General features: G+C 36.4%; 1 protein-coding gene across 4 annotated transcripts in view; it reads left to right on the forward strand.

Annotated features, from left to right (window-relative positions):
• LOC131149785 (structural maintenance of chromosomes protein 3) overlaps positions 1 to 12418 on the forward strand; it is a 107628-nt gene that overhangs the window by 34079 nt on the left and 61131 nt on the right. For all 4 annotated transcript variants that reach the window (XM_058100532.1, XM_058100534.1, XM_058100533.1 and 1 more), the window contains 2 exons: positions 11904 to 12149; positions 12249 to 12370. In XM_058100532.1, the coding sequence (XP_057956515.1) occupies positions 11904 to 12149; positions 12249 to 12370 (368 nt within the window). The remainder of the gene's footprint in view (positions 1 to 11903; positions 12150 to 12248; positions 12371 to 12418) is intronic.

Consider the following 12418-nt stretch of genomic DNA (forward strand, 5'->3'; position numbering starts at 1 on the left):
TCATTTGGGGGTGTATTCTTCTTCCCTTTTTTTTTTTTTTTTTTTTTTGAGTTTTTGATTCATTCCAATTCTTGTTTTGCCCTATAGTCATTTATTTGGAAGGAAAAAGCTCCCCCAAAAATTAAGGCTTTCGTATGGCTGATTGTGCTTATAAAATCAACCCTAATAACTTGTTGCAGATCAGGAGATCTTTAAAGGCCCATCTCCAGATGTGTGCATGCTATGCTCTACTTAAATTCTGAAATAGCACCTCATTTATTTTTACACTATGACTATGCATGGAAAATCTAGCATAGTTTATTTGGTGTGATGGGGAATCTTGGGTCTGCCCGGATTTGGTGGAGGAATTGATGTCTGTTTCTTTTGAGGGTTTAGGTAGAAGATAGGAGAGGGTTGCATTCTGGAAATGCCATATTTTTGCAGTGTTGTGGGGATTTTGGCTGGGGCACAATGCACAGATTTTTTTAGGGAGAAAATTGAAGAAGGTCCATTATCTGGCTTCTTTATGGTGTGTTGGTTTTTATTGCTTTAACTTTTCAGAGGTTCAATGAGAATGGAGGATCATCATCATCATCATCATCATCATCATCATCTAGTTTTTTGTCTTTTTAGTTTATTTTTTCTGGAGTTTTCTAGAATTTTGATGGGAGAAGTCCTTTTCTTATTTTTGTAAATTCTCCTCTTATCGATGAAATCTTTTCTTTTTCTATTAAAAAAAAAAATGCTCCCGGGGGGGCGCTTAGAGGGAGGAGTTTTGGCTTTAAAAAAAATCTAGGGGAAGAGTGGAATAGCATGTATTAATTTGAGTGAGTCTAGATCTTCAGAGTTGTGTTCTTTAGCTGGATGTGGTGTCCTATATTGGCTTTTGACTTATCTAGGAGTGCCTTTGGGTGGCCTAGATTTGTTGATTTTTGACTTATCTAGAAGTCTCTTTCGAAATCATGCTTTTATCTGATTGGTTGCGCTTGATGGAATTGATACCAATTACTTACTACAGGTTAGGAGACTTTTGAAGGCTATATCTCCAGACATCTGTGTTCTTTGTTTTAATTTCTCAGAATCTTCATCGCATTTGTTCATTCATTGTGACTATGCTTGGAGGGTTTGGATTAAGTTATTAGGTATTTAAGGCGAATGTGGCGTGAGTTTTGAGACATTAGAGAGCTTTTTGGCAGTGTCTTTTGCTGGTTTTGGCAGGAAAAAAGAAAAGGCAGTGCCCTGGACAGGTTTTTTTTTTTTTTTTTAATTCTGCAGTATTTTGGGGGCTGTGGACGAAATGGGCGTATTTTTATAGGGAAGAAGTCTCTTTTTCTGGTTTGGGAAAAGATACATTATTTGGCTTTTCTTTGGTGTGTAGGGCAGGAGAATGTTAAGGGGGTGAGCTTTTCTGATATTCAGTGATTGGCATTATGTGTTGGAGTGTTGGTTTCTCTCTCTCTCTCTCTCTCTCTCTCTCTCTCTTATTTTGTAGTTTTTAGGTTGTTTCTTTGTGTTTTTATCTGGATTTTCAAGACTATGTTAAGGAGATGTCTTGTTCTCCTAGGTTTATATTCTTATCCTATTAATGAATTTCTTCTTTCACTATCAAAAAAAAAAAAAAGTGTCCAAGTGGATGGCAGAAGGGTGTTTTATTCTCTGTACGTGTGCATAGGGCACTTATTTTTTCATGGGAAAAAGGAATGATATTAACAACTAACTAAAGAGCACAATAGGGAAGAACAAGATGTCCTCCCAAGAACCAAATGAAAACAATAGAAGAACTACAAAAGTGCTGCCTGCTAATCCCTTACAAGATCAAGCAGGTTCAAATCCCTAAAAAATTTGAAAGAATGGACTGGAGAGAGTGGTTAAAAACACAGTCTATCCCATGACACAATTGGGGAGGTCATGCAATCATTCATGTTTCTTGCATTCCTATCAATCATTAAGGTCCACAAAATAGTGAAAGTGCACTATGCCAAAACCCTGATATCTTACAGGCAAGGAATTACTCACCGCTTGTGATGGCTCCAAGGTTTCATTAAAACAGGAAGAAGGGCACTCGTAGCAACCCTGCAAAGCAGGAAGAGGCCAGCGCACATTTCATTGGACTTGCGGGCTGCGGCACATCATGCACATGTAAAGATTGAGAATCTTGCAAGTCCTTCTCATCTGAAGCAAATTGTGCTTTTAATCTTGTTAAAGGTGACAGTCTTTGAAAATTCCGAATCTTGAAGGGAACTCTAGCCTTCTACATGCTGTTGGCTCCATGGGAAAAAATTGAATGTGAGAGACTTGAGGAGATGAAGGAAGAAGAATATGGTGGAAAAAGGACCTGGAGGATTGCACCCACACTCCCTTATCTCACCTACTTGATAGTGCAAAATGATTTAAGGTATTGAGGAAAGTGGTAAGCTCATCAAACAGTCTTTCTTTGGGATTTCATCCGAATGAACCCCATACTTTCTTTTAATCTCCTTGTCTCATTGTGCTGTAAGGAATTCACTTCTAAAGGGAACACTTTCTCAGGCATGTCCTTTTAGTTTCCCTCTCTATTTCTTGTCTATTTTTTGTGGGGCTAGCTAGAAATATTGAGTCATGAGAGATTTTCTTTGGTCTTGGGTGGGGGAGGAAATGGACTATTATTTTAGTTGGGACATATTTTGTAGGCCTAAAAAGGAGGGGTGTTGGGTCTTGGTAACTTGGTGTCTAAAAACATTGCTTTAATGCCTTACTGGCTTTGGTGATTTCCCTTAGGGAAGATTTTCCTTCTGCACAAACCACTAAAAGTAAAGTTGGCATGCAAGGTGATAGGTGGGATGCTAATATAGGGCTAAGATGTTCCCTTTGAGAGCTCTTGGAAGTATATTTCATCACTGTATCGTCTTTTTATCACTTATAAATTTATTGTGGGTAATGGGTATTGTATACGGTTTTGGGAAGACATTTTGTTGTGTAATTCTGCGCTTTGCACTTCCTTTACTCATTTGTATAGGCTTTCCTTGTTGCAATTAGAACTCTCTTCCTTTTTTATTTGAAATGAGGATGAGTTCTGCTGGGACTTCTTTTTTCATGTCTCTTAATGGTAGGGAGGTGGTGGAGCTCACTTCTTTGTTGTTCTTGCTGGAGGGTAGTCATTCTTCAATTAGGAGAGACCATTGGTTGTGGGTTCTAAAACTCTCTGGGGAATATACTTGCAAGTTTTTTTTTTTGTTTTTTTGTTGTTGGGTGATTTGATCCTTGAAAACATGTCTTTTCCGCTTGACTGTACCATTTGGAAGTTTGGAATGCCCAAGTCCCTTCTAAGATTAAGGCTTTTATCTGGTTAGTTGTTCTTAATAGGGCTACACTAACAATCAGTTGCTATGTAGGATGCCTTTTATATCTTTGAGTGTATGTCATTTTGTTTTGACAGCTCAAAATTTGCTTTATTGCTTCTTTTCTTGGAGAGTTGGGAATAAACTATTTGGGTTATTTAGAGGGAGTTTGGTTTGTTCTGAGGTGGTAGAGAATTTTTTGGCTATTTAATTTGCAAGTTTTGGGAGGAGTAAAGATGGTTGGGCATTGTTGAAGTGCGGGTTTTGGATTTATTTTTGTGGGGTATTTGGTTTGAGCGGTATGCTTGTATATTTACGAGGAAGAAGATGTCTTCGTCTATGCTGTGTGATAGGATTGAGTATATGGCATTGTTGTGGGCTTTTTCAGCTGGTTATTTCAAATGTCTTTCTCAGATTTACCTATTATTTTAAAAATTGGTGTGTAGTGGCTGCTATAGATGTTACGTATTTGTGGCTTTCGAGATTGTTACAAGGCAACTTGTTGGAAGTCATCCAATTCACAACTGTAATGGCACTGTTATAGAGCCGTTAGGGAGCTGCTATGGGCTATTGCAGTGTTGGACTTGCTGTGAATGACTAAAATAGGATTTGAATCCCTTTTTTTGTTTTTGTTTTGTTTTTTGTTTTATTTTTCCCTTCTTTTCCCTTTATTGAGTCTTAGAAATGAAATATTGAGTTGGTTTATTTAGTTATTAATTTAAAAAAAAAAATATTTTTAGGTTTATTTTCCTTGACATTCAGTATGCATTTTTTTTTAATAACTAGCATTCTAATAAAACCCAACTTTTTCTCTCATTAAATTTCATATGTCTTATTCTAAGTTCTTTCAATTATATGTTTTTTTTGTGTGTTTTTCTTACACCTAATTTGGAGACAAACATTCTATTGCTACAAACTTTTGTTCTTGTTTGACATATGAGCATTCTATATTTTATTTTTGGATGACAAAATTTCCATTGAAGACTAAGATGGCATTCTATATATATATATATATATATATATATATATATATATATATATATTTTATGAGATATTAATTTAACTTTTCTTATAATCAATAATGTATTGAAAAGCAGCAAATGCATGTTGCTTGTCGCCAATAGTAATTAAAGCAACCAAGGTGACATCCAATACTTTATGTTATATTTAAATTGATTAAAAATTTACAAAAAATCTTTTAAAGCATTAATATATAGGATTTTTGGATCAAAACACATGAGTATATTTATGTTTTTTAACAATCTTGCTAATGCAGAAAATGAATTCACGGACACAGTGTCTGCTGCCCATTACGTGACATCCGTGATGGCAGCAACCATTACACTGCCACTGTTACTGTCACTGGATCATTTCCGTTATTTATAATCATGATACCGTCATTATTGTTTTGATATTTTTCATTTTTTGTTCTCATCTCTTTTAAAGAAAATTACTTATTCTACTTTTTGGTACAGGGTTCTCCCGTCTCTTCAGTTTTTGTATAAAAAAAATAGCAGAACATTTACTTTGGTACATGGTGCTCTTTCTTGCTTCTTTATGGTGTTTTGTTTCTAGGGCTGTTGGAAGGGTTTTATCTAGTCGACTTTTGACAAGATTTGATGGCTATATGCCTCCTTAAAAAGTTTACATTTCATTATACCTATTTGTAGAAGTTTGTTTTACCCTGTGTCCTTTACGGATTTGTGATTTGTATCTTCTCTTGCAAAATTTCTTCTTTTATCCGTAAAGTGTATTTCTATTTCTCCTTGTTTAACATTGAAAATAAGAATTTGTTTAAAATAAATTTAATGAACAATTCAAAATTTAGCCTGTTTTTTTTTGATAACCCAAGGACTCTGGCCACCATCACGCCACTTTGGACACTAAGGTGTGGCACCAAACCCCCGCCCCGGGGGGGGGGGGGGATGAAAGCCACCTGCTCATTGACTCACACCTAGTAATTCACCGTAGTAATGCTTCAAGGAGGAATCAAATTTGTGACCTTGGGGTCACCAAAGTCACAAGTCACCCTTACCACTTGAGTTGGCTTGGCTGGGCCAAAATTTAGCTTGTTAGAGCCAATGTCTTAAATTTCGATTTTAATTCAAATTTCGAAGCTCCTAAAGTACAAAAATTTCGATGAAATTTTGATTTCGATGTCAATTTCGATTTGAAAAAATAATGGAAATTAGTAGTAAAACATGGAATTCTTTGTGAAACTTTTGAAATGGTTAACATACATGATAATATAAGTTTTAGGACTAATATATTACAAATTAAATACATCTATGTTTTGTATGAGGCAGAAAAGTTGTAAAATAGTATGTGTATCAAACATATTTGTAAGATAATGCACATTAATACAAATGAAATTCATAAACCATTTAAATATTATTTATTATACAAATAAAGATAATTTAGACATGAATGGTTAAATAAAATGTTACTGTAAATTTATTTTTTCATATAATTTCAAAAGCACTTGTAATAATCTTTTTTTTCAATAAAATAAATTAAAATAGAAATTTCACTTCACTCTTAAATCTCTTATTTGAATTTCAACGAAATTTCGTTGTATAGTTAAAATTTTGACATGTTTCACTAAAATTTTGAGATTTCGATAAATTTCAAATGATTCATTGAGATTTCGATGGAAATTGCCATTTCGATTTTGTGGGTGATGGAAATCGGAAATTTCGACAATTTCATGAAAATTTGAGACCATGGTTAGAGCCATGAAATCAAGTCAAAGGTTTATGATCGCATGAAGTTATGAAATTTTCCAATATTTCACCTTGTATGGTACAGCTGCAGATTAGTGTACAAGTATGAATCATAGTATGTGCAAAGTGTTGGCGAAACTCTGGTTTCGACTTTGGAGGTGATCCTGATCCCAGGTCATATTGCACTCACTGAAAATGGTGACATTGGAGACTTTCTTGTTGATCTCTTTTAGAGGTTTTGGAAGGCGTGGGATGTTAGTAGGCTGCGAATTTGGGCAGTCTTTGTGGTCCTTTGTGCATTTGTCTGGGAACGAATGCTCGCATTTTTAGCTCCATTCTCTGTCTTTGCACTTGTTTTGGAATATAATTGTCGTTCTTGCTTGATTTTGTGTTGATGCTTTGAAGGAATTTGTTTCTCAAACTTTCAGGAAGATGCATTATCCTCTTTCTAACTCTCTTCTTCTCTCAATATATACTTTTTTTTATAAAACATTCTAGGACCTGGTTAAATGACACATAAGTCTCAGAGTTGAATAAAATCATTAAAGAAACTTCCACTTACCCATGTCTATCTCGGGGTCATTTTGACAGCAATAATAATAAAATGCAAAATGTCCTTTTCATTTAGCACGGTGTACACATTAGTAGCCAGCCTTTGTGTAGGTGCTAGCTTAGGTGATGGGTGCTGCTCAAGTGAAGATGCCTTACTTGTGTCTTAATAAAGGTGCCGTCGGAGGGGATTGGGGCCACATAGCATTGCTTGAGCACTTTGGTTAGTGTTGGAGTTGCTTTCTTACAATTTTGAAAAAGATACAAAGACTACCGAACCAAGTTATAGTGTGACTGGGATTTGCCTGATTCATAGATTACCTCTAGTGCAAGAAGTTGGGAGGGTCTGAGGTAGCAGAACAAGGTAATGCATGTTCTTTAGAAATTCTATTCTTTGAACTCTCTATTTCTAGTGGAAAAATTGGGGGGAAGCATATGTCAAACTGGCCGTGGGGTGTAAAAACTGCGCTGTGAATGTTTACTAAAACTGAGAGACATGGTTTTAAGGCTACTCCTTTTAAAGCTACCTATTACCTGCTTGGAAACTTGGAAAAGGAATAATTTTTTATGCCTTACAGGATGTGAAAATAAGTTAACTACTATATGTTGCTTATCTTAAATGACATTTTTATCTTCAAGATTGGTAGAAATGAAGGTTTCAAGAAATTAATTTGCTTCTATCCTCCATAGATCAACAATAGATTTAAGAAGATTACTAGAAAAGTTTAGGGAAAAATAAAAAAGCATTTGCACTTTATTTTGACTATCGTAAAGAAAGCTCGTCATAGGATACCTTGGGAAGTTCTATGGCGGGTTCTCAAAAAGAAAGGAGTAGGTAGTAGGTATGTAGTGGTCATTAAGGATTTGTACGGATGCATAATCTCTAGTGTTAGAATTATAGGGGGATAAAATTGGTGAATTTTTAAATCACAATTAGGTCTACATTGAGGGTGCACTTTGAGTCTTATATTTTTGCTTTAGTTATGGGTGACCTTTCTTGACAGCCAATTGAGGTTTTGTGGTTTATCTTGTTTGCAGATGATTTTGTGTACATAGATGAAAACAGTGATGGTGTAGAATTTAAGTTAGATTGAAGGGGAGAAGCTTTAGAATCTAGAGGTTTTGATAATAGGAGGGAGATATTTATGAACTTTCTAGGCAAGGGATAGAAGTAGTGAGTGCTCCTCCACTGAGAGCAATCGTTGATTGTTTGAGACACTCCTTTGATGACTATGGGAGAGAAGTAGCAAAATGTTTCTCTTTTGATCTGGCAATCCTTCGATGACTGTTCAAGAGCAGTTTTTCCTCAAATAGGTGTCCGCAATGCCCTAGCGAGTGCTCCTTCGTTATCTCCCTTTGTCTTCGCTCTAATGTGTCTTCGAAATCCACAATCTCTTGCTCTGATAGGTGTTCGAGAATCTCTCTCTCTCGCTCAAACAATTCGCAATGGTCTCTCTTGATCACTCTCGTTCTAGCTCTTGCTCTCTTTCTCTCAAATGAAAGTGCTTCTTTGTCATTGAATCGATTTGAAAGAAGGTATGGAGGAGAGTCTTCTCAAGTCAGTGCAGATTGAAAGCAAGATTTTCGATGTGTGATTGGAAGAGTTGAAGGAAGGGTTCTGTTCATTTGGAGGAGAGATCTCGAGTCAGAAATCAGTGGATCAGAATCACCCTTTTGGCTGCAAGGTGGGTGTGTGATTTATCTCCCCTAATTTACAGCTTGGAGCATTTGTCTTGCCACAAAACTTTTGATAAATTGCTTTTCCAGGTGGCAAGTAGATCGAATCACATAGGGAACTTCCTGCAAGTGGAGTGCAGTGGAACAACAAGAGAAACTCTATGTTTACTCCACGGGAATTGGCGCTGCTTTGTTGAAGCCTTGGAGTTGTGGGGAGGTAAGTAGAAGATTCCTAATCCCAAGAGGGAAGGGAAGGAGCTTGCACAACCAAACAATTGTTGAAGTTGGAAGGATGGCTTGGTTGGAGAATCGTCACTAGAGTTTCGAGTGGGTGAGTGGTGGTGTAACAACTGTGGAGGTATGGTGTGATTTCCAGTGAGCATGGTGGCGGTAGATGGTCTAGTGGAGATTGCTTCAGCTAGGGTTTGCTACATGGAGAGGGCTGAGGAGTGGGCTTAGAGTTGGGTGGGCTGGGGATTATACACTTTACTTTGAACTTGGGTCATCTGTTGGTGGCTATTGGGCTTGACCCAAATGTATTTAAAGGGCAGCATGCTCAAACTAACTTGTTTTCTCTAGAGCAGGCCCATGACAAATCTTTGGCTTTGCGAAATCCTTCTATTAGATAACATGCCAAAATTCCATTGAGCAGCGTTTGGTTTCAGGTAAATCGTCTAATAACTAGGCGCAAAGTTTGGACACATGGGCACTGCAAAATTTGTTTTGGGCAGTGCAAGAAAATGGTGGAGAAACATCATTGGGCTACTTATTCTATGACGGGGGGAGACTCTGTGGATGAGCTACCTGAGAATTTAAGCAGTGGGCAGACAGATGGGGGGAAGGATTTGTTGAAGATAGATGACATTAACAATGATGTTGCTATGGAGAATGGGTGTGAGGAGGTTCTTATGGTGGATTATGGTTTGACTGTTTGAAACAGGAATCAAAATGATGCAAGCTTTAGTAATGACAAGGCAAGGATGGATGGGGTAAAGGGGTCTTATGTTGCCTATATGGAAGTAGCAGTAAAGGTTTATACCCATGGGAGGCAGAAAAGCAAGGATATTGGGGATGACTCAATTGGTAAGGATCTCAGGGCATATGGGAAGCCAGTTAGGATTCTCATAAAACACAATGATGATCATTTTTACATTGAAGATTCAAATGGAATGAATAGTATGAAATAAAAAAGTTGGTGGGAAAAGTTCGTTGTAGAAGTGAGGAAACATATCAGATGAGGAGGGTGATATGGATTGTTATTTCAATTGTCATGAAGGGCTTTTCTTATATAAGGTTTGCGAACAACTTGGTTATGGTTCAGATGATTCTGATTTTATGATGGCTCATTTTTCATATCCAATGGATGATCTAGAGGGAGTTCTTGGATTGAAGAATGATGAATTAGAAGAGGTAGAAAATAAGATTGAGAAGAATGATGTAAATACTGATTTTGTGTCTTGTATTCAACATATGCTGGATAAAATGGTTTGCAGCTAGCAGACCTGGAGGGAAAGGAAGTTTGCTTGGACGAAGCGTAATCAAGGCTAAGAAGGGGCAATGGGAATTGGATAATTTGCAATGTTCCATCAATTATGATGGGAAAGGGCTGAAAATAGGTTTTCTTAGGTAGTGTTTTGTTTAAGTTTAGGTAGGGTCTTGGGTGAACGGTACTAGTGGTTTGGATGGTGGACAGTTTTGGTTTGGGTGGTCTTAGTTTTTGTTTTTATTTTCTTTGTGGATTCCTTATCCTTTACTTCTTGTACTTTTGTCTCTTAATATGTATTCTTTTATTATCCAAAAAAAAAAAAGGAGCATAAAATGCAATTTTTATAGTTGTAGGAGGAATGATGATGTTTTAGGAGGCTTTATGAGGGATTTGATTGGAGCGGAATTCTCGAGTTTTTTCAGGGAAGAAGATTCTTTGATTATATTTATGCTTTGGGATAGAGGAGTCAGTATCTTACAGCCTTGTGTGCAGCAGGGTGTTTCAAAGTAGTTTCTTTTTCAGATTTACAGCGTGATTGGCCACTGTGCTGTTTTTTTGTTTTTTATTCTCTTATCCTCTTAGGAGGATTTTCTTATGCTTGTTGTTGCAGTTCCTTTTTTGTTGTTTCTGTTCTTGTTTTCCTTATAAAATCCCTCCTTTTTTGATTAAAAAAATAATGTTGTAAGAGGCATACCTGGGTGAGGCATGCCCAAAGCACCTTGAGGCCTAGTCTAAAATATCAAATCCCATAGGCCAATGCATTACACATTGAGGCTTATGCACTTGTACAAAAAGCTTTCCTGCCTTTTGAATTGAGGCTTATGAATTTTGGTGTGTGAATCTTAAGTTAGTTTGGCTTGAAAATTATAAATCCATGTTTATATAAGGAATGTTCTAATATGAGTTATCTAGAAAATTCTTAAATCTCACCCCTCCCAAAATAATTGAGAGTTGCATCTTAGATCATGAAGATAATTTGGACTTTGTAATGTTATAACTGTCCATTGGCGTGATTTACCTAATGAATTCAGGTTAGTATTCCTAGAATGGCCAATGAGTAATTTACAAATTAGAGTTGATTTTTGAAATTTTATTTGTAATTTTCATAATTTATTCTTTAGTTTTAAAAAAAAATATGCATCTCATTTGCATATTTTTATCTAAAAATAAAATTTCCCAAGGTTTAGGTAAAATGGTTAAAATACCTCACCTTACACCTTCGCCTTTTAAAACATTGAGGAACAGTGAGGAGAATTGAACTTGATGGTGAAGAATTCCCTTGGAGTAGTGGATTTTGTTACTTTGGATATATTGTGCTAGTATAAGCTGAAATTGATGATGTAATACGAAGATTTAGAGAAGGAGGTCATTTGGCATGATATGTGATAGCTATCTAACATGGATCAGAATGTCGAGCAATTAAGAAACAACACATACAACAAAAAAATGGCATGCAGATGACATGAGAATGTTAAGATGGGGAAATAGTAAAACTCTAAACAATGAAGTAAGGAGTGGGCACATCTGTAGTGAGCTAATTGTACTCCTTAGGCACTTATGTAGTTCTTGTCTCTATCGAAAAGAAAAAGGTTATATGGTTCACGGTAGAGACTGTAAGAGTGGTAGGGGTAGAACTCTACAAATGTTTGATATTTCCCTAGCTTGTGCAAAGTGACTGAAGGATTCATATAGTGACCTCGTTTAGTGGGACTTAAAGCTTGGTAAGGATCATGATTGTCACTGTTCCTTCAAAATTGGCACTCCCCTTGGAATGCATTTTGCTGCAGCCTTAGTATCCAGGCTCTCTACAGCTTTGCCTCTCCTTGAACTTTTTTTTTTTCTTGTTTTTTTATTGACTTCCTGGGATGCAAGTTTGTGAAACAGATGCATATTTGTCTTGCTACTTCTGTAATATTGTATTGCTTTCCATGGTGAAGAAATGATTCTCTAAGAATTTGCTTGATCAATATTTGATCTGAGCATCCATTCTATTATCACTTTGTTCCAAGTTTTTGAGATGCATATCTATAGGTGGTCTAAGCTATGTTGAGGGTTTTATATATTTATTTATTTATGGATAGAAAAGGAAGATATTCATTAAATCATTTATTTTTTATTATTATTAGGCAATTGCTTGATGCCTGGATGTGTGTATTTTGCATCCTGTTTCAGTTAGAAGAGGCCCGGGCCAACGTTTCCAAAACTTCAACTGAGATGTATAACAAAGTGCTGGATGCCCATGAAAGGTCTAAGGACCTTGACAGGAGATTCAAAGATCTGAAAAAAGAGATTCAAGCTTTGAACAAAGATAAAGAGTCAATGGGGAAGTCACGAACGGAAGCAATAAAGAAGCACACAGAGCTTGAACTTGATGTCAAAGACTTACACGAGAAGATGTCTGCAAACACTCGAGCCAAGGTGATTGTCTGATGATTGTCTAGTAAACTGAACTTCCTTAAAAATTGATGAAAATAATTGCTGCATGTGGCGTTTTCATATTTAGTACTTTACTTGCAGGAGGATGCAATGAGGCAGCTAGAATTTTTACGGAAGGAAATTGAGGACTCCAGGGAAGAGCTTGACAAAATAACACCTTTGTACAACAATCAAGTAATAGAGGAGGAAGAGATAACCAAAGGGCAAGTCTTGTGAATGTTAACGAATTTTGAGTTCTTTGTTTGCTGATA

Source organism: Malania oleifera, chromosome 2, assembly GCF_029873635.1.
Source record: "Malania oleifera isolate guangnan ecotype guangnan chromosome 2, ASM2987363v1, whole genome shotgun sequence".
Lineage (NCBI taxonomy): Eukaryota > Viridiplantae > Streptophyta > Magnoliopsida > Santalales > Ximeniaceae > Malania > Malania oleifera.